Genomic DNA, 26,859 nt, shown 5'->3' with positions numbered 1-26,859 from the left:
GGCCCGTCACTGCTGCATGTTTGTGTTTTGCGAAACGCACATGACAGGGGCGCTGCTGACACCCCAGAAGCACCGTCCGCACGTCCACATGGGGAAATTGGAGTGGGCCAAAGATCCGGCCGGTGCTGCCAAGTTCTCCCGGCTTAGGGCGATCCTTTGCATGGAAGCCTCGCAACCCCCCCCCCCCCCCCTCCCCCCCCCCCCCCCTCTGGCCCCCCCCCCCCCTCCCCCCCCCCCCCCCCCCCCCCCCCGTGCCAGTAGTTCGAGGAGCCCCAAGACTCAGCAGAGGCTCCTTAACAAGCTAACTCGGTGGAAGAGTTGGCACGGGAGCTGCGTAAGACATTTGCTTAAAAAATACATAAATGCACACAAACATTTAAAAAAATGGAAATTACACTTAATTACAAAGATTCATATAGAGCATTTACAACAGAAGAGGAAGAGGTTGGACTTTAATACATGCCACAAGGGAGGCTGGAGGCTGAAATTAGACCAGGAAGGAAGACGTCTGTTTAAATTCACCCTGGAAAATCAAAAAAGAGAGACCTCTGTGTTCCAGAGCACTGCAAAGCTGCCGAGAGCACGCGAAACTGTGCGGATGCGGAACCCAGAAAGCAAAGGGCTGCTAATCCGCGGGGCTTTTCCCGTGCCGTTTTCACCACCCCGATTCCCCCATGGCTGAAGCACTTTGACGGAGGGGGCACTTTCAGGCCCGCGAAAGGTGCCGGAAAGTCCAGCTCCAGGAGCTTCTTCCCCGGCCGCCACTTACGGTCCTCCGGGCTCCCAGGCAGCTTCCCCCCTTCAAGAAGCTCAAAGGCCACCCCCAAGGCGTGGGAGCCTTTGGCTGATTCTGCAGGAGTTTCTCACTCTGCTCCTTGGCCCTTCGCCCCCGAGCAGCAGGTCGTTTGGCTCCAGAGCCCCCTTGGGCATCCCCAGGACCTCTGGACGGGCTTACTGCTCCGGGCGGGGAATCTTCAGCACAGCCACATGGTGCTGCCTGGCACTGCTGGCGGCACACGCTACCAAGAGTCCTGGGCCCCCTCCCCGCAAAACGCCGTGCAGGCCCAGCGTGGCTCCCCACAGCCCCAGGGCTCTTCGGCTTACCTCGCTCTGCTTGGAGGGCTGGCTGTAGATGACCTTCTTACTGCCGGTGGTGCTGGAACAGGTGCAGAACAGGGGTTAGACGCAGCAAGACTGGGAAACGCAGCGGGGTGGGGGGGGGAGCAGGGGCCCGGAGTGGCCCAGAGGCTGGCGCAGCCACGCTCCTCCCTCTCCGCTGGCCGGTCCTCCCTCCTCGGAGGCAGGGAGAGGGGCGGAAGGGCCGCCGTGCCAAGGCCAAGCCTGCCCAGGGGAGACACGGGTGGGAGGCCAGTGGGGCGGCTGGGCAGCAGGACGGGGCTGCAGCAGCAGATTCGGCTCCTACTCACCCTTTTCTTTCTGAAACAGAAGCAGAAGAAAGAGGAGCGGCTCCTCAGTCAACAAGGAAAGGCGGCAACACAAGCCCTGTGGCCCCCCCCTTTTCTGGCTGCACTGCGAACAGGCCAGGCCAGGCCAGGCCACGGCAGGCAGGGCCACGCTCCGGCTGCCATGGTGCTCGCCTCCGTTTGGGGCACTCGCACCCCCTATTATGAGCCGGGGAGAGCTGCGGGGAGTCGTTGTGGAGCGGACAGCCTGGAGGGCTTCCATTCATGGGGTCGTCCTCAGTGGGGGGTGACTTCACAGCACATCGCAACAGTTAACAACAACATGCAGCCTGACGGGCCACCCTTTGCACGCTTGAGGGTGGCCCTGGCCTCCCTCCAGAGGGCAGTCTGCAACCTGGGTACCACCACCAAAAAGACCCCGCCTGGGGGGTGCCGGCAAATGCATCTCTGCAGGCGGCGGTCCCAAGAGGAGGGCCTCTTCCATGGCTCTTCAGGCCAGGGCCGGCCTGGAGAGGAGTGGCGTCTCTCCAGAGAGCCTGGCCCAAGCCACCCGGGGCTGCGGAGGCCATACCAGCACTCTGAGCCCGCCTGAGAAGAGCCGGTGTTCGGCCAGGCTGCTGCAAAGGGGGAGCCGCACGCTGCAGCCCGCGCAGCCTGTTGCAAGAGCACGAGATGCGACCGCGATCCCAGCCACGCCGGATCAAGCGTTTCTCCAGGGACCCGTTGGGTGTCGGAAGGACTTCCTGAAGGTCTGGACCCTGGGACATGGGCTGGGCTTCCGTGGGAGGTGGTGGGGGCCCCACGGGTGAGGGTGCGCCAGGGAGACCGGACAGCCCCGCGCCAGGCCACGTGGTCCTTGGCAGCATCCCTCTTCCGCAGCCCCAGCAGCCTCCACCCACGAGCGTCTGTCTGCGGCCCTCTCGTCTTGGCTCGCGTTGCCAGGCCGGGCCGAGTGCAGCAGGGCGTCTGCAAAACGCTGGGGTGGGGGGGACAGGCTGGGCGGGCTCTGCCCCAGCCCCGCCTTCCTCGCTCTCCTGCGCCAGCACTCCTGGGGCTGCCCCCGGTCCGACTCGTGGGCTGTTGGACTGGCCTCCGCGGGCCCGGTGCCCTCCAGGAACGGCAGGCAGAGCCGGGGCTGGCAGCTCCCCCTGGAGAGCACCAGGCTGGGGAAGGGGGCTGGAGCCTCCCCTGAATGTGTGTGGGCTCCCCTCACCCCCCCCCACTGCCCCCACTGGGCCTTGGGACTCTGATCATGCAAGCAGGGGGCCTCCCCCATCTCAGCACACGTTTTACGGGTCCTGCCAGGCCTTTTAAAAAAGTGGAGGATCTCAAGCTTTCGCCCGTTCCTTCTGCCTTTGGACTAGGCTCATAAGAGGCGTTACTTGGCACGGATCCGGGCTTGTTCCTTGGGGCCCAGCCTTGCCGTCTGGGGTGCTGTGAGGGAGGGTGTGTCAGACTTGGCAAGTGTCCACCATGTGCTTTCTGACCAGCTCAGCTCAAAAGTTCGCCTTCAGCTCGAGGCTGTGTGGAAAGGGACAGTCTGATTGTTCAGGTGTTAACGTCCCTTTTCTTCATAAGACAAGGGCTTCATGTAGTTGAGAAAAAAGGACCAAGGGGGATACGATTGAGTTATAACATTAAGAGCGATGCAGAAGCGAGAGAGGAGCTTTTCTTCTCCTCCTCTTGTCTTAGAACTCAAGTCTCATCCAATTAGGCTGATGGGCAGGCGGGAGACTCAGGAAAGTCCACTTCACACAAGAGCGCCTGAGCCACAGAGTTCCCTGACCCAAGCGTTTCCTGGGCGGCTCCCACAGGGTTTGTCAAAGGCTCTCACTAGATGCACCATCAGCCCCTCTGCAAAGATGGGCTCTGCATGAAAGACCTCTCTGTGCTCATGGAACTCTCTGATCTGGGGGATATTCATGCTCCAGCCTAAACTACCTTGCAGGGTTGTTGTGACTGAGTGGGGGAGGCAGGTGAGGGAAGGGAACAGAATGCTTTCATTCCTCCCCACCTCTGAAGGAAATGCAGAATTGGGACTCAACAATGCAGAATCAACATCCGAACAGAGCGGCGGTAGGGAAAGCTGTGCAGAGTTCACCCCCGGTCCACTGGGTACTTACGGCGGAGGTAGCCTCGGCTGTAGGCAAACCAGATGCCAAAGACCACCAGAGCCAGGACAAGGAGCAGCACCACCACTCCGGCCACGATGCCGCCGACGTTGAGTTCGCCTGCGCGGGGGGGGAGGGGGGTGGTACAAGAGAAGGAAAGCTGCTCTTTTTGATGTCACACTAGACGTACCTCAGTGTCCCCCATTCCCACTCCCAGCCATTGCTTTATGGTTATTACTATAAGGCATGGTCCTCAAACTATGGCCTGTGGGCCGGATACAGCCTGCCATGCTCATTTATCCGGCCCACCTTAGAGCTTTCGGACTTGCTCAGAGAAAACGATCTCCAAGCGAGTCCAAAAGCTCTGAGCTGGTGCAGGCATTCTTTGAAACTGAGCAGAGAGCCGGTGCACGCGCTGAATTGTAAAAGCTCAACTGTGCGTGTGCCGGCTCTCCCCCCACCCCCTCCAATTGCTTACATATACAGAACAGGAATATGGAGCGGGAAACAGGGAAGAGAGGAGGGCAGGACAGAGACGAAGACACTAAAAAAGGATTGAAGGTCATACAAAAATAACTTTTAAAATCCATTTTAAGTCCCTCCAAGCATTTCTGTTTGCATTAAGTCGGCTTGTTCATTTAAATCTGTCTGCTTTTTTCCCTCTGTCTGCTGGCCAGTCGGAGGCTCTTGGGAAATTTTCCTCTCCACGCTTCCTTGAGAAATGAGGTTGTGGCGGGGAGGGGGGCGCGTTAGCTGATCCTTTGGAGGTTTCTTTAGCAATTTTTTTCAAACTATAGTCCAGCCCCTCAACAGTCTGAGGGTCAGTGAACTGGCCCCGTTTAAAAAGTTTTTAAACTTTTAAACTAAAAAGTTTTTAAAACAGGACCCCTGTTCTAAGGCTTTAACAGGATGGAAAGTTGCCGTGCGAACGATTTTGATCTAAGGGCAAAATCAACATGTTCAAAAGGAATAAGCAGAACAGTCGTCTGAGAAGGCCAAGAAGAGTTTTCTTGCTGGAGCCTTGAACTTGCTGGAGTCGCTTCTCTGAAGCTAGCTGTCTTGTCTGTTTGAAAGGGAAGTTTTTTCCTAAGCATAAAGGTCCGGCCACAAGGACCTACTTGAGGAAGGACCGACAAGCACGTGTTGGGGATTGCATGAGCAGAGGTGGCTGGAGCCGGAGGTCAGACTGGATGGCCCGGGAGGTCCCTTCGGACCCGCTCGCTGCCGCCCCCTGCACAGCTGGGCCGCCCTGAGCCCAGACCGGGCAGAACGGCCCTTTCCACAGAGCAAGAACACACGGCTACTTACTGGTCTGCATCTGCACTGTGTCGGATTTCTGGGGCGCCCCGACTTTGTTCTCGGCCACGCAGTAGTACTCCCCGGCATCAAAGGCCGTTGCAGGATTAAAGGTCTAAGGAAGAGAGGCAGGCTTCAGATGAGGGGGTCCCTCTCCTGTACCCACGATGGATCCCCTCTCTTGGACTCCGAACTGCAAACGTCCTTCTGAAGAAGCTGCCGGGGAGGAGCGGGGCCGCCCTGCAATCAAATCCACCCAGACACCCCAGTGCCGTTCCAGCCAAGCCTACAGACTCCCCTTTGGCTCGGCTCCCTCTGCAAGTCTGCAAAGGCGAGAGGGGCATCCCAGCCCGAGAGGGGCTCCAGAAATGGCACATGCTGTCTGCATTTCAAGTGCGAAGTAGAAATCAGCATGTTTTGGAGCTTCTGAACAACAGACGGGGTGCCATTTTAGTGGAGTTTTCAAGGCTGAACGAAGCAAGAGAGGGACTGAACGCTGAGCCCAGCCCCGAAAAGGCCAACAGGGCATCCAGGCCCCGGGAGGCTGCCGCTGACCGAGTCCCTCTGTGACCGTGAGGCAGGACGAGGCCTTTCAGAATCCGCCCCTCCAGAACCCGCGGCTTCCTCTCGCTTTTGGCATTCCCCAGCCGCCATTCCCGTTACATTCGTAAACTGGCTCCTCCTTGCAATGGCAGGCACTGTGTGCAGCCCCTTCAACGCCCCCCCCATGGGGGTCCACATCCACACACCCCTTTGTTTTCCCAAAGGAAGCTGGAAAAGAGCAGCCACCGGCATCTCGCAAAGCTGTAACGAGGGAGCAGCTTCCCCTGCCCCAACCCACGCAACCGCCTGGAGAGGAACGGTCCCAGCCGAGGCACATGCAGCCCCCCACCCCTGAGCAGAGCTGCAGGCGTGAAAGCGACAGGGTCCGCTCAAGCCCGATCGCCCCCTGCGTGGAGGAGGGGCCCCGCTTCCTCCCCGCCCCGTTACAGCGCTCCCTGCGCCAGGATTCCTCCCGGCGGGGGCCCCGTGGATGTACCTACCAGCACCCCTGTGCTGGAGTCGAGCACATAGGAGGAATTCCTGAAGAGGGAGTTGGACTTGGGGTCTGAGGGCATCTCGGAGTTGTTTCGGAACCACTTGAAGGTGGGACGCGGGTTGCCGTCCGTCTCCACGCAGCTCAGGACGGCCTTGCTGCCGATGGTCACCACGGAGGGCACCTGGGCCTTCGGCTTGGAGGGCGGCACTGGAAGGCCAAGAGAGCCGGTCAGGAACCGACGGCAGAAGCACCCTGTGCTTTGGCGGACGAGCAGCTGCAGCGACCTGGAGCAGGGCCCCCGGCGTGGACGTGACCAAAGAGCTGTCGCCCACGGCGTGCAACCCGCTCATCCTGCGCCCGTTACAGTTTGCGCTCCTGGCCCCTTCAGGCTGCTGCACGTAAATGGGGCCCCACCATTCTTTGAAGCACAAGATCCAGAAGGGCCGATCAGCACAAATCCCCCAAAAGACAGCTAGAACGGGAACTAGATGTACAGCCAAAGACTGCTGAAGAGGAGCAGCTTGGGGTCCCCTTGGCAGCTCGCCCCCTCCCCAAGCAGCTGGGTGGGCTCCATGTCCACGTGGGCAGCTTCCCTCGTAGCCACGGATGGGCATCTGCGGCCTGTTGGAGCCCCCACATGCTGGAAGAACCCGTGTGCTCCTTTCTGGGAAGATGGCGGCCACACAGCTGGAACGGACTGGCAGGCCCCAAATGCCACCAGCAGCACCGCCCGCAGCAGAACATCTGGCCAAGGGGCGGCTCGGGCGGCCACGCTTGCTCCTGCCCGCAGCCGCGGGGCCCCCAGACCGCTGCATGCCGCCAGCTAGCTCGCTGAGGGGCTGCCTGGGCTCGTTTCACAGCTCTCCCTGTTTGGGATTGATACCCGTTCCTTGCAGTCCGAGGTGCTGGGCACGGGATGCTCAAATCAACAAACACCGGGGGGGGGCCCTCGAAACAAACTGGAGGGGTTTCCTACAGGTCCGGACTTGCACTGCTCCGTTCCAGGAACTGTTGGAGGTGGAGGCGCAGCGGACAGTGAGTGGAGAGCCTTAAAGCCCCTTCGGCCCCTGGGGCTGGCGCTGCCCGTCAGGATATGGGGGCCTTTGGGGTGCAGGAGCAGGAAGCACAGGCCCCAGCCAAGCCTGGGATACTGGCTGCACCCCCTGCTGGCCAAGAGCGCAGGGCAGCCCCCCCTCCCCCCCCGAGATCCTCAACACCCTCAGGATTTATCGCTGAATTCTTAACACTCTAAAGTGGGGTGGGAGGAAGGGCCCGGTGTGGGGCCCCCGTGCTTGGCCTATCCGGAGAGGCGGCTGAAGTGAGACGGAGCTTCCCGGGCAAGGGAGATGCATGAGACAGAACTTTATCGGCCAGCTTCGTTTTCCCGCCAACTTCTGCAAGCCACGTGGGGTTATTTGCAGAATATAATGACAAGCCACCGGCAAAACACTGCCTGGGGTGGCGCGGGAGGCCCAGCGCTGCACGGGGGACCTGGGAGCTCCGGGTTCTAGTCCCCAGCTAGATAACCTGGGGCCGGTCAGACACCCAGCCCAACCTACCTCGCAAGGTTGTTGTGAGGATTAACAATGGAGTCACGGAAGCCACCCTGGCTCCCTTGCAAGAGGAGGAGGAGGAGGAGATAAATGCAATGCAGCAGTAGCAATAGTGGGCGAGGCGGCCGTTTGCATCCACGGCTGGGCTTGGCGAGACCATGGCGGCCCAGCCCGTTCTGGCAGGCCATCTTTTATCCCCCCCACCTTGCTCTGCATTTCTTTTAAAAGCCACTCGGTGCTCACCCCTTCTGTGCAGGCCCCATTAATTACATCTGGACATGTAACACACTCTAAACATCCACAGCCATTTTATTGCTCATTTCTATACTTCCTGACGCTTTCTGGACCATTGGCTGCATTTGAAACTAGCATGAAACTGCCGGTTTCCCTCACGTTTTTTCCATTTCTCTATTTCTGTGGAAGGATTTAAGGAACCAGGAACGAAGCGAGGACAAGACTTTGGCTCATTTGGCTTTAAGGGTGCACGAGGGTTCCCCGTATGCAGACACCACCATTCCTCGGGAGTGTGTCAAATGGGCAAGGAGTATTCCTTTATCTGCTGTTTATTTTAAATTCCATCCTTCTTATTCTTTCACTTTCCCTTCCTGGACCTCCCTGCTTTACATTTCCAAGTGCACCTCTGTTTATTGACTCAAGATAAAGGTATCATTGTTCTGGGTCACGCCTTCTCGGCTCAAGAGCACAGAAAAGGTGAGCGCTCCGGTGCAGCGGCGCCACGGAGCCCTGCCCTGTCTGGGACCCCCAGGACGCCCGCCCTCCCTCCCTTGACTGCCTCCCTGGGCAGCTCCGCAGACGGGCTGCAGCAGCAGGAAAGCGACTCAGCCAGGTGCGACGCAAAAGGTTTTTCCTTTCTTCCTTTTCTGGATACAGGAAAAATGTGCTGTCACACTTATTTTTTCCAGCTTATCCACCTGTGTGTGCATTCTTCTTTATTTTACTGGGGCATGTTTCCAGTTGCAGACCCAAAAGATGCCTCAGTCTGTTCCCTGAAGGTCTTGGATATCAGCCTGGCTTACCTGAGCGGTATAGCAGAAGGGGTGAGCTGGCTTGTATGAACGGAGACCAGAGAAATGCACACCTATCTTTTATTTTTCCTTTCTGCAACTCCACCCTTGTAAGAGGAGCACAGGAGCTCACCCGCCACTGGACATTACGCTGCCGCTGTTCCCTGAGCGCTGGTCTCTCTCCCCTGCGCCTCTTACTTTCCCTTCCAGGCATAAATGTGCGACATGTTCTGGGGAGGGTATGGGCAGAGGGACCCCCCCCCCACCCAGCCTGGGCCTTCTAGCCCACCACACCAATCTGGTGTTGGGCAGTGATGCAAAGATGTCAAGGAGCTGCATGGGGCTTCACTGCTTCCCTCTTCCGCTCCTTTCCTTCGCTCCGCACTTGTGATGCCTGCCATGTCGTTAACCTTAATTGCCCGGCGCAAACACAGACAGGTGCTTTCCCTGTGGAAGGAACTGGATGGAACTGCTAAGAGATTCCCAGCATGTGTGGCTGATCACTTCCTCCAACCGAAAGGAGAGGAAGGAGCCAGAGGAAGGGCCGTCCTTGACTTGATGCCAACCGGCAGCGAGGACAAAGTGGCAGCTGTGGGAACGCAGGGGAAAGTGACCAGGCTGTTCTTGAAGTCTGCGTTCTAAAGGAAGCAAAAGCCAGATGTCCCGGCCATCCACCCTGGACTTTAGGAAAGCCGATTTTAATAAACCCAGAACAATGATAGGCAAGGTCCCATGGCAAGTGATTCTAATGAGAAAAGGAGTCCAGGATGGGTGGGAATTTTTAAAAAGGAAATTCTAAAGGCACAATCACAAACAATTCCAACATGGAAAAGGGTAGAAGACAACAGAAGAGGCCCATGTGGCTTGACAAAAAGCTTAGAGATGGTCCGAAATAAAAAAGGGCACATATGTGAGGTGGAAGGCAGGCCAGGCTGCAGAGGAGGAACACAGGCAGGCAGGCATTGCAGGAACGGCAGGAGGATGGCTAAAGCTAGGCGTGGACTGAGGCTCGCGGGGAGGCTAAAGGCACCGAGAAGCCTCTTCCGCTACGCCCACGGTAAAAGGCGGAGCAGAGAAACAGGGGTTCAGCTACTCCACACGGATGGCAAAATGAGCACAGCCGAGAAAGAGGAGGCAGAAGTGCTCGGTTCCTACTTTGGCTCAGTCTTCTCCCAGAAGAAGAGCTATGACCTTCCTGATCGTTCCACCTTCTGATTATTTAAGGCGACGCAGAAGCTGAAGGAGCAGGAAGGCAGCTCAGGGTCGACAGGCAACTGCTCAAGGACCATCTCCCTGGGCTGAATGAGTTCAGGTCTCCAGGCTCCAAGGAACTGCACCCTAGAGGCATCAGGGAGCTGGCGGGACACGCAGCAACAGGCTCGAGTCCCAGGAGGCCACACAGAACCCCTTGACTGTTAGAGTGGTGTGACAGTGGGGCCAGTGACATAGGGCTGGCCAAGTCCCAGTTTCCTGTTGCACAAAGATTAATAGACCCAGATCTTCAGTATTTGAGAACTGCTGCTAATAAAACTTGTTCCTCTTTATTTCATCTTAACTGCAATAGTTGCTACTGTGATGGATTTACTCTGGCCCCAGATCTGCACACACGAACTACCCAGCGTCCAGAAGAGCGCTATCGCCTGCTTTATTGTGCTCCCATCAGCACTTTCAAAGGGACGATTTAACAAGATCCCAGTCACTGAACGGACCTGCTTCGGGGTAAGCACTCGCCTCTGCAGTGCTGGAGTAGGAGAAACGGCGAAACGTGTTCCCTTACAGTGCAGTTTCTATAGGGTTTGCCGAGAGAAACGGATTAAACCTTTAGTGACAAATCCTTACCCTCCACGCTGTTACCTAATTGCTTAAGGGTGTTTCCTCTGATCTTACCAGAAATGTTGCAAATTTTTAATGACTGCAATGCAGATTAGGAAAAAAAGTGGCCACTCGCTTGGGTGAAAATATTGTATAAATTGTACTTGCTTTCACTGCGTTTTAATTTTTCTACTGCTGTTTGATCTTTTTGTTGATCTTTCAGGTCTGTGACCTTATAATAAAAACTACGACCACTAGCCTGTGATTAGTGCTTTCCCACATTTCCACAAAGGCCAAGGAATAGTCCTCACTCACTGTGACTGAGTGGGGGCACCGGGGGAGCACGGGGGTTCCCAGGGCAGCCTGTGCCTGAATGTAGGGGGCTGCCCATCCTGCGCCAAACCTGCCTGTGAGCTAAGAGCTGCATGAGAGGCTGAACGAGGACACCACGAACCACGAGGAGGCACCTGGTAGGCCCACGAGGCAGGGCCTTCTCCTGCGTGGCCCCCAAACGGAGGCATGCCCTCTCTGAAGAACGAGGGTGGGGGCCCTCCCTCGGGCTCAAGAGGAAGTCTGAGGCTCCATCTTTTAAAGGGGGTGCTTTGAAAAAGGGGAGGCACCCCCTTCGCTGCTTTGAATGCTCTTCATATTGTTTGATACCGTGCGGTACCTCAGCGGCCCTGAGCAGGCAAGCGGGCGGCGCTCCTGGAGTGTGGCGGAGTGCATGGATGGGCTCCCCCGAGAGTCAGGGCGAAGGGCGCTTGCTTTCGCAGGCCATGCGGAGAGAAAGGGCGCCCCTACCTTGAACGACGAGGTCAACCACGGATTCGTCAAACGTGTTGCCGAGCACCATGCAGGTGTACCGGCCCGAGTCCTTGCGCGTGACGCTCTTGAAAAGAATCTCGTTGGAGAAGAAAGTAACCCGGTCCTTGTAGGCATCTGCCAGAAGTAAGAACAGGTCGGGCTGAATCTGGGCAGGCGGCTCGCTCGCCTCTCGTGTCATCGAACGCCCAGGAGCAAACGGGCCCAGGCAGCCCCTGGGCTTCGGCGAGCACCCCCGGATCGCCTGGGCTCCAGCGTGCACCAGTGCCAGCCAGTACGGCCAGTGGCCGGGGATGCTGGGAGCTGGCGTGCGACTCGTTTGGGGGGCCGCTTGAGAGTTGCAGAAAGCAGCAGGTGGGCACCTCTGGCCAGGAGGGCTCCCTGCCCCCTCCCTGATGGGGCACGGCATCCCAACAGCGGGGGACGGGAGACCCCCCCCCCCGCACCAAGGCACTGCAACCTGCAGCCCTCCCAGTAAGGCCGATGGCAGCCCCCCCGGTGCCCTCCCACCCCCTAATTTGGCAGGAGGCACCCAGAGACCCCTTGACGGAGGGCCTCCCTCTGCCCTGCCCAGCCTGTGCTGCAGTGCCCCCCGCTGCGCACCCACCCGGCGGGTCCGGCGACCAGGAGAAAGGGGCCCCGGCAACCGGGAAGCCCCGGCAATTACACTCAGTCCCGCCCCCACAAAACACGCCCCCCCCCGCCAGCGCACCTGTCAGCTGATTGTCGTGATAGAAGAGAACCACGTTTCCATTGTCCTCGAACTTCCACTCCGTGCGCTTTGCGTTGTTCTGCGTGGCTTTGCAAGGCAGGGTCGCCGCTGCGTTGAAGCAGGAGGGCAGACGAGGTGAGCCAGGCGGGCGGCCCCTGCGGAGCCTGGAGGGGCCACCCGGACCGGCGGAGCTGCCCGCCCTCGCCGCCGCCCGGCCGAAACGCCCCTCGTGTCCCCACCGTTCTGTCAGGCGCACGTCCAGAAGGCCGGCCGGCCCCACCCCTGTCCCCGCTTTCCGGCGACCCCGGGGCTTCGTCACGCTTCTCATCCAAGCAGGCTGGAGCATGTACCGAGGGCTCGCTCAGCTGGCTTCGGGCGGGCGGCGCTGCTGAAAGGCCCCCAGAGCCGGCAGCTCCCGGCCGATCCCGCCTTTCGCACCCACGCAGGCAAAAGACAGGCCCACATTCCGGCAGTGGAAACCAGCTGGGAATGCTGCGCCCCAACCCTGGCGCCCAGGCGGGCAAAGAGGGCTGGCCTGCCTTGCGCTGCGAGGCCCCACCAGAAGGCCCAGGACTCCTCCTAGCGGCTCCCTGAGAAGATCCGGCTGCTGGAGGAGCAGGCGCTAAAAACCGCAGAATCGCAGGCGAGCAGCGCTGGAAGGGGCCGGGGCCCTCCAGGTCCAGCCCCTCCTCAGGGCAGGGCTCCAAGTCCAGGCACCCCCTCAGGGCGGGAGAGCCCACCGCCTCCCTGGGTCACGGGTCCCCTCTCCCTACTCCTCGAACAGGCAGGAGTTGTCCTGAAGCCAGCGGGAACCTGGTGTCCTGCAGCTTGATCCACACCCTGCACTCTGGGATGACTGAGAAGAGACCCCGTTCCTCCTCCGGGTGACCTGCCTCTGGTTGCGGCCTCCCAGGGACGCTCAGCCGGTGGCACCGGGGGGGGGGGGGCTCTTCCGTGGTGGCCCCCAGTGAGGGAGGACGCTCCCCACTGAGGCCCTCCTGGCACGGACTTTGATGCCCTTTCCACCAGGCTGAGGCTGCCCTCCATGGCGGGGCGCGTAGTGAGTCGGCTGGGACTTGGTCAGCTGTTCAAATAGGTTACCTTTTATATATATATATATATATATATATATATATATATATATATATAATAACACCTTATATCATAACGGCTTGGGACCTGGTTAGCTAAAGGATCGCTTGCGTCCGTATCTGCCCTCCCGCCCCTTGAGATTGGCAGCAGAGGCCCTTCTCCGGGAACCCTCTGTGAAAGATATTAGGAGGGTGAGCACCCGGAGGAGGGCCTTCTCTGCGGTGGCACCCACCTCTGGAATGCGCTCCCCAGAGAGGTCCGCCTGGCGCTGTCGTTATTTGCTTTTCAGCGCCAGGCCAGGACCTTTTTATTTAAACGTTATTTTAATTGTTGAGTTAATTTATTGATTTTATATCTATGCCGGATGTTTCCAGATTTTTAATGTAATTGTATAGTTGGATTATTTGTATTGGAAGCCGCCCCGAGGCTTTTGCGAATGGGGCGGCATTTAAGTGTTCCAAATAAATAAATAAATAAATAAATATTGTGTTTCTAATGCTGTTTGTATTTTGTACTGTATTTTTAAGTGCTGCTGCATCTGCCCGGAGAGCTTGAACTACTGGGTGGTATGGAAATTAACTAAATAAGCAGGTAAACAATCAACAGATAAATAAAATCCTCTTCAGCCTAAGGGCAAAATTCCATTCTCAACGAGTTTCGGCGGGGGGCATGTTCCAGGGCAGAGCAGTTCTTGGGGCCGAATTCCCAGAAATACTTTCAAGACAGAATTTTCCCAGGGCACCACGGTAACTGTGCGCCATTACGTAGCGCAGTGGCATGCGTGGCCTAGAAATCCTGGAACCTCAGAAGAGCAGAGCGGGAAGCGGCCAGAGGGCCAGCAGGTCCCGCCCCCTGCTCAGCGGGGTGGGATGTGCCATATGGAGACGGGACCCCCCAGGTGTGAATGTGGAGCAGGCACACGGCAGAACCCAGTGGGCGCAGCGCGCACCGAAACGGAGCACGTGGTTACGACTGGTCCCTGCCTTTCAGTAAGGAAAAGCCATCTTAAAAGGAGCCAGACGGTGATGCCCGGACGGGTGTCCGAAGGGCGCAGCAAGGCCCGCTGGCCCTGGCTGGGCTGGCTCCATTTCCGGGAGCGAAATGCTTTGGGCCAGCACTGTGCTTCTGCCTTCCCCAGCCAGAGGCGATGGCAGTGCTGCCTGGGGGTGATGGGAGTTGTAGTCAATCGCATCTGGAAGGCACACGGTTTAGAAATGTTGCTGCAGGCGAAGAGCCAACCCAAAGGCAGAGGAAGCTGGCCTGCCTTCGCACAACTTACCACTGTTCTCAGGAACCTCCAAACGGTCCTCAGTCTTGCTCAGTATCAGGGACCCTTCAGGTGGGGGGGGAGAGAGAGAGAGAGAGAGAGACTTCTGTAAGGTACATCCTCTTGCATCCTCCATCAAGCCAAGACCCCCCCTCAGCAATTGAATGACCGTGTTGGAAAAAACGCCTCGGACACAAAAGGCCCGGCGGAGCTCTTCTGTTCGGCAGGGACGCCCAAAGATTGCAAACCATTTTTCCAGAGCACTGATCCGCGTGCTAACATGGCCCAAAAGGCAAGGAGTGTGGCGGGGAGAGGAGGGTTTCCCTGCGGACACCCACACTCCCTTGACACCTCGCTTCCGGCAAAAGCGGAGCAGCACAAACGCACTCTGCACCAGCCCCGCATCACTGTGCCCGCCGCACACAGAACAGGGCGGGGGAAGGGAGACGCCCCCTCTGAGCATCCTCTGGCCTCCGCCGGCGGGGGTCCCGGGACCACTAGCAGCCCCCAAAAGGGTCCGCACTGCACGTCCAGCAGAAAAGCGTGTCCCTCACAAAGCTGTGAGGGATGCGGCCACAGAGAGGGCCACTCAGTTCCACACGCAGTGACCTGCGAGGCCACCTGCCCCAGAGCACAGGGAACCAAACCCGGCGGCCGGGGGAGCCGCTCAGGAGCAGGACGGGACGGGGCAGGACAGCGGCAGTGGGGCGTGCCCCCCGCTCTCCTCCCACGGCCTCATTGCTCACCGCAGGGGCAGCAGGAGGAACCGGCCCGGCCAGGTGAACCCAGCGGCTGGCAGGCAGCCGACCCGCCCTTCCGCGCACGCAGGGACGGCCTCTCCGCCCCGCCGGCTTTGGCTTCTTGCCCCTGGATGGCCTCACTTCCGGAAGTGCACACCAGCCGCCCGGATCGCCGCCCTGCCTGCCCCATGCGGTTCCTGACGGCCGTGCTGGGCAGCTGCAGTGGCGCTCAGGGACACCTGGCTCGGCCATCTCCTCCGCACACGACGCACCTCCTGCCTCGAGCGCTGGCGGCTCACCAAAGGAGTGCGACCCGCCTGATGTCTCTGTGCTAAGGTGGGCTCCGCATCCTCACAGAGGCATTCTTCTGAAAGGGATGCCTTTAGTTGTTGGAGAAATGGTCGAGAGAGCAGCACATCACTGCGCGGAGGGTACACCCAGATCTATCGCTCTGAATGGGACAAAGGAGCCATCTAGCAAGCCAAGCGATGCGCTTTTCTGAATGCGCAATTTTAAAAATAATGTTCAGTTTAAAAGGCAACCAAAAATGCATGTTCCGTGGCCATGCGAGGTGCGCGCACATTCGCAGGCTGTAGCTCTCATTCTCCCCGTCAAAATAAGCAGAACGGGGGGCCGCAGCTGGCTTCATGCAGAGGGTAACGGTGGACACGCTCCCAGGAACACCTTGCTGGCCTAGTGATCAATTATAAGGGAGCACCTGGGAAGCAGGGGAAAAGGGGAGGGCGCAGACACACACGCCTGGAAAACTCGTCCCACAGCCTGTTCCTGCCTGCAAGTCTGCTTTCGTCCCCAGGCCTCCCCGAATTAAATCAGGCCAAGACAGGCCAGAGGCTTAAGAGGGCAGGAGGCGTTCCCCATGGATTGGGGTCTGGGAGTCACAAGCCATGGCTCACACAAGCCAGGTTTCAAAAGCTTAAGACAAGGCATGCGAAGTTGCCCGGTGTGGGTGCCATGCCACTGCTTTCCCAGAGTCCCTTGCAACAAAGCCGGCTCCCCCGCCCGCCCCGCAACCACAACCCCTTTTCGTTTCCTGCTGTGGATTTTTTCCGTAATTCCTGGCCCCTGCAAACTGCACGATGGTGTTTGTGGTTTCGTCATGGTCCTTATCAACCTTTCTGCAAATGCCAAACACACACGGCCTGGCTGCTCGGGTGTTTTGCACATTTCAGCCGTCAAAGAAAAAGGGAAGTGGAGCAGGTGGCTCGCAAGGCAGCTTCTGGGCTAACTGGCACGCGGTTTCCCAGGATCGATTGCCGAGTTACCCCGAAACACCAACAAAGGAAAGAGCAGCAGAGGAGGCGTGTCCATTGGCAATGTAATTCCCTCGATCTGAAGCATTAAACTGGCACGGCAGTGAACTGACAGCTCTAAAAAAGCCCTATGCAAATACACAAGGCTTTCCCCTGCTGCTTTATTTATTTGTTAGATTTATACCCTGCCTTTTACTTTTTTCAAGAAGTCAGAGTGGCTTCTATCATTCTCCTCCTCCCGCACTCAATCTACAACAGCCCTGCGAGGTAGGCTGGGCCGAGCGCCTGAGTGGCCCAAGTCACCCAGTGGGCTCTGTGGCTGAGCAGGGACTCGAACCCGGATCGCCCGAGTCCCGGCCCTGCACAGGCTTCCGGAGCATTCGGCCCTCCGTCTGTATCGCAAGCATTTACTGAAGTTCTCCGTACACCAGTTACTAGTGAATACATGGGATACAGCAGGTTTTAAGCAGGAGCGGGTGAGGAAGCTGCATTGCCACGTAAAAACAGGAAAAAGTGCATCAGAAGGGGCCTCCCAGGCCATCTAGTCTGACCCCCAGCTCCAGCTGGCTTCACCCATGTAATCCCCAACATGTGCTTCTCCAATTTTACCTAATTTTGCAATGTACCTAATCTATGGCACGGATTCCTGGCACATCCATGAGTCTTAGACCGTGCCTCCCTCAGGAAACACGCCTGCTTCAAGGCGCTTGGAGATACCGCCCCACCTGACCAAGGGCTTGTGCAATCTGGCTAATTGCCGGCAGTGCAGGGTAACCAACGCTTCTTTTAACATACGCATCTCCCGGCAGGGCCCAGTGGTTGCTGCTTTGCGGGAGGAGGTCATCCCAGGGCGGCCCCTGGTGCGTGGGCGCCATTGCTACCTGCCTGCCTCTCGGAACCTGGTGAGTGGGCAGGGCGCCCGCGCCAGCTATCGCACCGGGAGGCTCAAGGCCTCACAGGGGGGCTTCCCTGGCGATCTGGCCAGCTTGCGTGGTTGCTAGAAGCTGTATCTTCATATATTGCATTTCCTATGCATTCAAGGATATACATGGCTGTTTATTATATCTATATGCCACCTTTTTTCCTTCCGAAGGACTCAAGGCCGTCGGCATAACCCTCCTCCTCCCCCTCTCAATCTCATCTTCCGCGAACCTGCTGTGTGAGGTGGGCTGAGCTGAGAGTCTGGGACTGGCCCAGAATCCCCCAGGGAGCCCCAGGGACTAGAACCCGGATTGCCCGAGTGAGTCCCAGTCCTGCTCTCTGCACCACGACACCACACTGGCTCCATTTATAGTTACACGTCTTAGCAGTGCTTTTTTGTAAGAAAAAGGGTGCCGGAACTCATGAAATTATTTACTCTTTGCATGTAGTCAATCACTGTACACACACCCACACACGGCAGTTGTGTAACGAAACATAACAGTTGCCACCCGCAGTAAGCACTCAGTGCGCGACCACACAACCACTCACAAGCCGAGCAGTGCCACAAGCCGAGCGGCGCCATCACAACCAGTGTGGACGAAGCACGCACACATCGGACTCGACACGCAAGCAGCCCGCACGCACCGTTTTAATGGTTTTGCCGCTGACCTGCTATGCTCAACAGGGTGATTCGAATCCACATGGACCAAACATCAAATTTTCAAAAGTTACTTTTAAAACTTGGAAAATCTGTCGAAAAAAGGTGCCGGAACTCTGTTGCAGTGCGTTCTATGACAAAAAAAGCACTGCATCTTAGTATCTATATATTCATTTGCTAAAATTTCACAACAAAAACATGAATACAAGAAAATCCACCTTCTTCAGTTTAATTGCTGATGTTTATGGTACTCATCTTTCAGCTTCCCTTCTAACTGAGGCACCTCACAGCAATACTTAAAAGTAGACCATTAGATCTGTAACACCAAAAACATAGATAAGGTAAAGGTTTCCCCTTGACGTGAAGTCCAGGCATGCCTGACTCTCGGGAGCGGTGCTCATCTCCGTTTCCTGGCCGAGGGAGCCAGCGTTTGTCCGCAGACAGTCTCCGTGGTCATGTGGCCAGCGTGACTAAACACCGAAGTGCACGGAACGCTGTTACCTGCCCACCAAAGTGGTGCCTTTTTATCTACTTGCATTTGCATTTCGGACTGCAAGGTTGGCGGGAGCTGGGACGGAGCAACGGGAACTCCCCCCGTTGTGCAGATTCGAACCGGCGACCTTTCGATCAACCAGCCCAGCAGTTCAGCAGTTTAAACCACTGCACCACCTGCAGTCCCTTAAAACATAGTTAAAACTCTACAAAATGCATTACAGGAGACGTGGTCACCATATCCTTTCTCTGTAGTACCAACCACCAAAGTCTGATTTTAAAAGAGCATTTTGAGGTGGTGCCAAAAGTTCACCACCGTGGTGAATAACTAGGAATTCCAGGTTGGGGCAACCACCAAAAAGGCCCTGCCCCATCGGCTGCGTCTCCCGTGCAAGTCTGAGAGATATTCAGTGAGCTGTTTCTTTCAAGTACTTGGGTCAAATACAGGGCTTCATAAACTAGCACCAGAACCTGGAATTAAGCCCGATGGCTCAACGGCAGAGTGCTTAACGTCTGCACAACAGGTTTCCTCCACCGCAGGGAACAACCTGGCCAAGCCACGTGGCTCCAGCGGCAGCCGGCTCCAGATGGGCCTTCCGGGCAGCCCCACGGAGGGCACACTGGGGCAGTCCGGCTGAGCAGTCAGCAGGAGAACCGGTCGCCACGGTAGGCTGCCCTGGTCCAGGGGTGGCCACTGTTAGCCAACCAGCTGGGCCGGCCGCAAGCATTCCTCCCGCGACTTGCCAGGGTTGCAGTGAAAGCCCACAACCAGGCCAGGCCAGGAGTGCCTTTTGGGGAGCTCCCCAGCTCCCCGGCCCGAGGGCCCGTGCCCGCTGCGGTGTCTTGGCAGGCCTCGGCCTCCGCACTGTCTCTGGGGCCGGAGGCCCAGCACTGTAACAGCCCGGGACTGAGAGAGTGTGCTCCTGGTGGTCTCACAGAGGTGTGTGACACTGGGGGAACGCACAGCACCAGTGCGGAAGCAGCACTGCAGAAAACGGGGCCCCGTTCCACGCACAGCGCACGTGAACGGCACACCCGCCTCAACAGCACGGCTCGGCTCGGCCCGGCCCAACTCAGGGTCACGCAACTGCGGTGGGCGGTGGCTGGCGGGGACTCACGCCAAAGGACAACGTGCATCGGGTTCTGGTTCACCACTTGGAGGGCGTCTCAGCTCGACCAGACACAGCCACGGCCAGCGGAGCCAAGACGTCCCTCTGACGCAAGTTCACCCCATCGGTTTGAAGCCAGGCCAAGAAGCCGCAGAGCAGCCCTGCAGGAGGGTCCCCTCTGGATGTGCCAGACCAGAATTCCCACCTGGCAGCCTCTCCTGGCTGTACATCCAGAGGGGAAAGTCAACGCAAGCAGCAGGGAGCTTTCCGACCGCCCTCTGACCCACTGGAGACCGTCAACTCTGCATCAGGCCCAGGAATTCCATGGCAAACCGGCTGTTTCACGGAGCTGCTTCACTTTGGACCTCATAGCAGTGGGGCGCGAGGCCAGGCGGAGCTACACATTAACTCGCGGGACTGAAACGCGGCCTCTTCGGTCAGGGCTTGCACTGCATGCACAAGCTCTTCTTAGCTGGCTATTGCCTCCCATGGGCACAAAACACCCTGGACTTTGCACGCTCTAACCCCTGGGCAGATCTAAAAGCCAGCACTTCCAGAACAGTGCAGAGGGAACCACATGAGGAAGCTGCTTCAGAAACTGGGAGCTGCGCAAATCCATTGGGGTGCGATAGTCACACGCTGCAATACGGAAGCAGCTGCTACATAGGGGTGGGAACCCACGACCCTGAAATTGCTTAAAAAGAGGTTGCATTGTTTTATTCTACTCATGTTTGTACACTGTCCCAAGATGTTTGTAGTGGACAAGTTAGAAAAGCTTTTAATAAGCAAATAAATGAATAAATAGCCCCAGCCTAAAATCTGCCAGGCATCTAAGAGGGTCTCATAATTTATTGCTTTAAACCTGCCCCCCAGGATCAGCAGGCAAATAAACGAACCCCACCGAGAGGCCAATCGAGTTTTTTGTTCTTTTTGCTTTTTGTTGACACAAGCCATGCAAGGAGCTCTTCCCTTCCCTGCTTCTGGTTGTACTCGACTTGAAACTTTGAACTATTTCCTATTCTGTTGTATCAAACTGCAGTTTGGGGTTTAAGACTGTGAATGGCCCAGGGTGCTCCTCCAGCGGCGCCCTCCCTGCCTGGATTTGTATTATATTTCTTAAGATTTTTTTCAATACCCTCATTTGAGTGGGAGGCTGACATGCTACAGAGACACGTGTGGCCCTCCAACACCAGCTGTTCTGGGGCTCAAAGGAGCAGGTTACTGGAGACCTTCAAGCCGAGACAACCAAGCCTGCCCCAAAACCGCGGGCCAGGAGCAGACCCGACAGGCGGGCCCATTCTGGAACGGCCTTGCAAGCTGCGCAGCACAGATCCGGTCTCAGCGAGCCTGGCGAGAAACCCTCCAAGCACCTTGCCCTGCACTGGACCCGGACCTCAGAGGATCATCTGAAGATCGACATGGAGCTACCAAGGCTCCCAAGACAGACTTGCCCAGCCGGACTTGCCCAACCGGACGGGCGTCGAATTACAGCTCCCAGCATCCCCCAGTCGGCGGAGCTCAAGCCCTCTTGCTGAATGGCTCTTCCTGCATGTCTCAAGTTCCCAAAGCGATGCGGAGTTGATGCAAGAACAAGACTCAACACGCCGGGCAGGGCGGAAGCACAAAACCTGCATTCGCGTCCCACGAGGCTCGCCGAGGAGGCTCCACCGCCATTAGGCGGCACGGAAAGGCTCTGACCTCAGGAAAGGGCTGGGAAAACAGCACAAACAACTCTGGATTCAAATGGGAACGATCCCCAGAGAGAGGGAGGAAGGCAAGCAAGGCGGCCCTCGGCTCGGCCAGCGCACGCTGCTGGCAAGGCTGCAGGTGCTGGGCTGCCTCGAGGGACCCTAACCTGAGGAAATGTTCCCGCATTTGGGGCTTTTCGGTCTGGGGCAGTGCAGGAGAGAGGGGCATTGTCCCTCTCCCCTAATACTAGAACCAGCCATTACACAGATTGATAGAAGGCCGCGGACTTTTTCCACACAGCCCTAACCCTAAACGCGAGGCTGCGGTCCCTTCCCAGCAGAGAACAATTTCCCCTCCTGGGCAAGAAAGGGCTTCACGATAAACCAGGAGGTTCCTTCTGCAGCCACTGTGGCCACGGCCTCCTTTACAGGCCAAGAACAAAAGGGGGCAGCTCGTTTCCCCAGCACCAACCCTGCTTCCTATCAAGCCTGAAGAGCTAGAAACCTGCTTCTAAAAGGGCTGTGAGTCTGAGGAATAGGACTCACTGGGGTGGGAGAAGCAAGGACCCCCTTCCAGACGCCAGTGCTGTTAACCTAATTAATAAAATGAGGGGTTTGCCAGAAAGTTTGGGTGCGATCTTAACCAAATATAGGAAAGGAAAGTAAGGCTGAATTGGCTAGGGACTGCAAACAAACCCCGGTTTTTCAATCAAGAAAGATTGAAAGAGAGGTGCATGTTTAGCCCTGAGGAGAGGAGACTGGGGGAGGATAGAGAGCACGCGCTCCAGGCCTTGAAGGGGGCAGGACAGGAAAAACAGTCTCAGGAGACAGGAAGCCAGCTTCTGGCTGGACTTCCTGGCTGTTACAGGAGGGCAAGGGAGCCAGTGCCCGGCCTTCCCGCACTGGGGCGTTCCAGAGGCAGCTAGACAGCCGCCCGAAAGGGCTGGTTTAACTGGGAGTCCTGCTCTGACCAGGGCTGGACCTGGCAGCCTGGCAGGCCGCTCCCAGCTCTGCCCTTGTGATTCTGCGGTTCAAAGCTCAGAGGTTAGTCCTGCTTTTCAGGCCAGCAACCCCAGGCAGGCAGCGTGGGGGAACCGCCGGCCTGCAGTGGCCCAAGAGAGCTGCCAGCCGTCGCCAGCACACTGGGGCCGGCTGCACCAAGTCCGGGTGGGCCGGGCATCCTGCAGAAGCGTGTTGCTTAATACTCCTTGACATGCTTCAAGGAAACACTCCGAAGGTACTAAAAGATGTTGATTCACACCATTTTGCACTGTCTGTCACCTGAAAAGCGCATTGACGGCGGCATTGGAACTGCCGTGCTGACCCCACGTGGCATTTGCTCTAACAAACCAAGAAATTTTCAGTGGAAAAGTTACAATCCTGGAAAGGGGTCCTTGCTGCATCGCTGCTTCCCAGGAAACACTCGCAAAGAGTCTTTTGCCAGAAAAGGTGGGTGCAGCTGAGCTGCACGAAACGTCTCTGGAGGAAGCAAGCAAAGAGCGAAGAAGAAAGACCCCCCAATGCCCCCCTACAGAGAGGAATGTTCAAAACATCAGCTCAGCTGCACCTGCATTTGGGACCAGCGACACTATTAAAAATGCTACTTTGAGTCAGAAATGCCAGCACAGCATCCCTTTCAGCTCAAACTGAACTCCCGGCAGAGGAAAGTGTGACCTGATGCGGAGATCTAAACCCAGCTGTCCCCGGCGCGGCTTCCCCCAGATGTGCTGGACTACCAGCTTCCAGCAGATGGGAATTGCAGTTCAGGTGCACCATGTTGGGAAGGGCAATCCTAGATGGTCTTATCGGGTGGAGTGCAGAAGAGCAGCGCAGGCCCAGCCTGCCAGAGACTCAGAGCAAGCCAGAGGCAATCCTGGGAAGCAGGCACACAAAATGACCCCAGTGGAGCCCTGCAGGCACTCGAAAAGAGCAGTGAGGAAGGCCGGGAGCGCTTCATCGTCCCAGAGGGCAGGACACAGGGTCGTGGGCTCTCCCACACTGGAGGCACTCGAGAGGCAACTGGGCGAGTATCGGAGAGGGCTGCTTGCACCAGCCGCCCCCCGCACCAAGCAGTGGGTAGCACCAATGGCTTTCTCCGCCCCTTCCAGCTGACTGTTCAAGGCGTCTGTGATTGTGGGGGTGACCCGCAAGTCACAGGGCCTGTAGATTGTAAATAAAGCATAATAAAGCAAGAGCCGTATCACTGCAACGAAAGGACTGCAAGAAAAACTTCCTTGGCTTCCTCTGAAGTTAAGCGGACCAGGAGGGATGCCTGTGTTGCAGCAGGAGCCTCCAAAAGGACTCGCTGGGTCTTCCAAAGAGGTTTTCCCTCTTGTTAAGATGCCTTCCCCCTCAGAGCAGCCACACCTGCTGGGTTGACGGAGGGTGATAAGGGCAGGCAGGTGCGACCCACGTGGGGAAGGGATGAGCCGGCTGACCTCCCGGGTGTCCTGAGGGTCACTGGCCGTGCATGTGCAGAAGGTTTGTCTGGGCAGGTGTGGGCTGCATTTCTCTTTCAAGAAATTTGGGACAGCTGAACACCCAATTCATCCTGGGGAGGTGGTTTCTATTTTACCCCCAATTCCATTTTACCCCTAATTCCATTTTACCCCTAATTCAGACGATGCCTGGTCAGGTGGCAACACGGAGTCTGGGGTGAAAATTGGCAGCACGCCTTTGCTGTTGCTGCGGGGCTTTAAATGGGGGGTCTGGAACTGCTTGGGGGCACAGTCAGGCCCCTGGGGGAGCCCCTCGGCACATCAAGGGCTCCAGCCAGCTGTGCCTCCTGGACTGGCTCTCCTCTCCCTGCCCGTGCCCCATGCCTCACAAGTTTGCACCACGGACACCCACGAGTCCACCTGGACCGCGAACGCAGAAGTCCACGAAAGTCATTCCGCCAGCTTCCAGTTACAGAGAATGGTGAAGAAGCCCCTTCCCCAGACTCAGCCCACCCGTGCCACTGCAGAGGCCAAGCAGGGCGGCCAGAGACCCGGTCTCAAAAACGCTGACTCTTTACAGCAGGTCTTCCCACAGCCCCAGATCTGTCTGCAACAGAGGAAAGACTTCTTCAGCTGCCCAAGAATTTCACTTCCCCAGGAATTCCACTCTGCTGAATCAACTGCTGGATACGGAGTCCCTGAATCTTGTTTCATTTTGCTTTTACTTGGTCACTGGTTGTCTTTTAAGCCTGTCCGGAAATCCGGAAGTATCCAGACCTCCTCTTCTGAACTCCCCCCTCTCCATTCCAGGGTCCTCTGATGCAAACGTAAAGTCTTCCCTTTGAGCAGGGCTCCCAAGGAGGCCGCGGGGGCAGCCCGAGAGCCCTCAAGGGGCGCATCTTGCCTCAGGGACTTTCCTTGCCCAATCCATCAGTGGGCAATCAACCAGAGGCTACTGAAAGGTTGCCAGACCAACCTCTTTCTACTTGGTTTTCTCTTGCTATTTGGCACTTGTCAGGAAATACGCCGCATACCCTAAACGGCTTGGGTCCTGGTTACCTGAAGGAGCGCTTACATCCTTATATGCCCAGCCGCCCCCTGAGATCGGCGGGAGAGGCCCTTCTCCGGGAGCCCTCCATGGAAGAAGTTAGGAGGGTGGTTACTCGGAGGAGGGCTTTCTCAGCGGTGGCGCCTAAGTTATGGAATGCGCTCCCCAGAGAGGTCCGCCTGGCGCCGTCGTTACTTGTTTTTCGGCGCCAGGCGAAGACCTTTTTATTTAAGCAGTATTTTAAATGTTAATATTATTGAATTTTACTTGGCCAGGGCGGCTTGTTTTATAGTGTATGTTTTATATTATATATTTGTATTTTATTGTATATATTTTAAAATGTTATTTTAATTTTTTGTTGTAAGCCGCCCCGAGGCTTCGGCGAATGGGGCGGCATAAAAATGTTTTAATAAATAAATAAATACCCTTGAAACAGAACTGAGACAGCCAAAAGACCGCAGAGCCAAGAGGTCACCGCGGGCACCTCCCCAAAATGGGACCATTGGCCACCAAGCCACATTTGGGCAACTTCGAACACAGCGGCCTCCCATGGGGCTCTCCAGATGTGCTGCTTGCAACCCCCGTCGTTCCCAGCCAGCAGAGCGACAGACCAGCACATCTGGGGGCACCCACGTGGAGAAGGCACAGGTCTGCCAAGCCCCACTGCCGGGCCAGGCCGCAGCTCCAAGCCGCTGAGCGGCACGCACTGCCTCTGGGAAAGCGCTTCCTGCCGCCTCACACTGGGATGCCAGGCAGATCCGGGGCTGCCTGCTCCCTCCCGGCAAGGGGCGAGCGAGCGAGAACCGCAGGCCAGCCCTTCCAGGTCGCTCCTGAGCAGAGCAGGCCAGAGGGTGCCCTTCGGAACGTCTCCCGAGGTGGTTGCGCACTCAGGAGGGAAAGAAACTGTGAGTCACACTTTCGAGCAAGTTGTGAACCAGGAAATGGGGAGGAAAAGGCCACCTTCCCCCGCCCCGAAAGCAAAGCAGGACAACTTTGTTTTAGGACTCGGGCAGCAGAGCAGCGAAGGCGAGAGCGCGGTTGCGCGTTGCGTTCTGCTCACATGACCCCACCGGGCACCGCTAGGTAAACTCCGCGCTGTGTAAACCGCGTATCTGTTTACACAAGGCCGGAGAAACTTGGGGAATCCACTCAACTGAATTAACATTAGAGAGAGTCAGTTTCAAGAGATTCAAAAGGGAAAGGAAAATCCACGCGAAGCCACCAGACTTTCCAAAGGAATTCTATTTCTATCCCTCAAGGAACTCGGGCGGCACGCACGATTCTCTTCCGCCTCCATTGTCATCCTCACAGCAACAACCTGGGGAGGCAGGTCAGGCCGACGGGCACTACCTGGCCCAAAGCCACCCAGAGGGCTCCGTGGCAGAGCGGGGACTCCGCCCGCACCCCCCGCGCCCTCCCCAACTACAATGGCAGGGGCGCGCCAGTTTTATCCCCTTTCTTCCTGTGCCCTGCAAGAAACCTCAAGCGGCGCGGCGGCCGCCGTCGGAAAGGCACGGCACGGCACGGGGACGGGGACGGGGGCAGGGGCGGGCGGGCAGCCAGCGGGAAAGCGGAGCCGGCAGCCGCTGCACGCCCGGGGAGCAGCCCCTGCGAAGGCGCGGCTCACCTGCCCCGCGTCGCCGGCGGGCTCCCTCGCCCCCTCCCCTCCCCTCCGCTCCGCGCGGCCCCCCTTCCCGCCGCTCCTCCGCGCTTCTTTCCGGGTCTCCCCTCCGCGGCCACTCACACAGCCCGACGAACACGCAGCCCCACAGCCAGCTTCGCTCCGCCATCGCAGCTCTCGCCCCGACAGGCCAGCGCCTCCGCACTACCGAGCCGGCAGCGAGCAGAGCGCCGCGCAGCGCCGCGCAGGTGAGACCGCGGAAGGACGAGGGCGCGGCCGCGATTGGCTCCGCCGGCCGCCAGTCCCGGCGCTGGCCCGCCCCTGCCCAGGTGAGGCCACGCGAGAGCGGCGGGGCAACCCGCGCCCGCCCCCCCCCCCGGGCCGCCTTGCGGGGGATCCCGCTCGGCCTTTCGGGCGCGCAAGGGCGCCTCCGGACCGCGGCGCGGAGGACGCGGCCCCGTTCCCGGGAGCCTGGGACCCCCAGCCCGGGCGGCTGCCCTGGGCGCGCGGCCGCTTCGCTCTGCCCCGCCTCGCCCCTGGGCCGGGGCCCTCCGGCTCCTCTCCCTCCCTCCCTCCCTCCCTCACAACAGCCCTGCGAGGACGGCCGGCTGAGGCAGTGGCTGCGGAAGCGGCAGCCGGCCGGAGACTCGCTGGCGCCTCGCCCGCCGCGGGATCCCGGCTAGGCCCGGGGGGGCGGGCGCCGTGCGTGCGGGGCGCCCG

At 58.0% G+C, this 26,859-nt stretch overlaps 1 protein-coding gene across 1 annotated transcript; it reads right to left on the bottom strand.

The window, feature by feature from the left end:
• Nucleotides 1-375: 375 nt before the first annotated feature.
• On the bottom strand, nt 376-26,377 carry F11R (F11 receptor). Its single transcript, XM_044449213.1, has 10 exons — nt 26,263-26,377; nt 14,166-14,219; nt 11,795-11,902; nt 11,062-11,199; nt 5,875-6,077; nt 4,844-4,946; nt 3,548-3,655; nt 1,428-1,437; nt 1,105-1,156; nt 376-523 (listed from the first exon to the last, which is right to left on the bottom strand). The coding sequence occupies exons 1-10, from the start codon at nt 26,306-26,308 to the stop codon at nt 488-490; spliced, it is 858 nt and encodes a 285-aa protein (XP_044305148.1). The 5' UTR covers nt 26,309-26,377; the 3' UTR covers nt 376-487.
• Between the last annotated feature and the right edge of the window lie 482 nt (nt 26,378-26,859).

Source organism: Varanus komodoensis, unplaced genomic scaffold (genome assembly GCF_004798865.1).
Source record: "Varanus komodoensis strain SLA01 unplaced genomic scaffold, ASM479886v1 scaffold57, whole genome shotgun sequence".
Taxonomy (NCBI): Eukaryota; Metazoa; Chordata; class Lepidosauria; order Squamata; family Varanidae; genus Varanus; species Varanus komodoensis.
This window is presented reverse-complemented; position numbering and strand designations above follow the sequence as displayed.

What these genes read in the sequence shown, in the direction of transcription:
- F11R (XM_044449213.1), bottom strand. Translation starts at nt 26,308, where the DNA reads ATGGCGGAGCGAAGCTGGCTGTGGGGCTGCGTGTTCGTCGGGCTGT. An exon ending in CTGCGTGTTCGTCGGGCTGT is followed by an intron (nt 14,220 to 26,262) that starts GTGAGTGGCCGC and finishes CCCCACCTGAAG; the next exon opens with GGTCCCTGATACTGAGCAAG. An exon ending in CACAGTGCAGATGCAGACCA is followed by an intron (nt 3,656 to 4,843) that starts GTAAGTAGCCGT and finishes CCCCCCGCGCAG; the next exon opens with GCGAACTCAACGTCGGCGGC.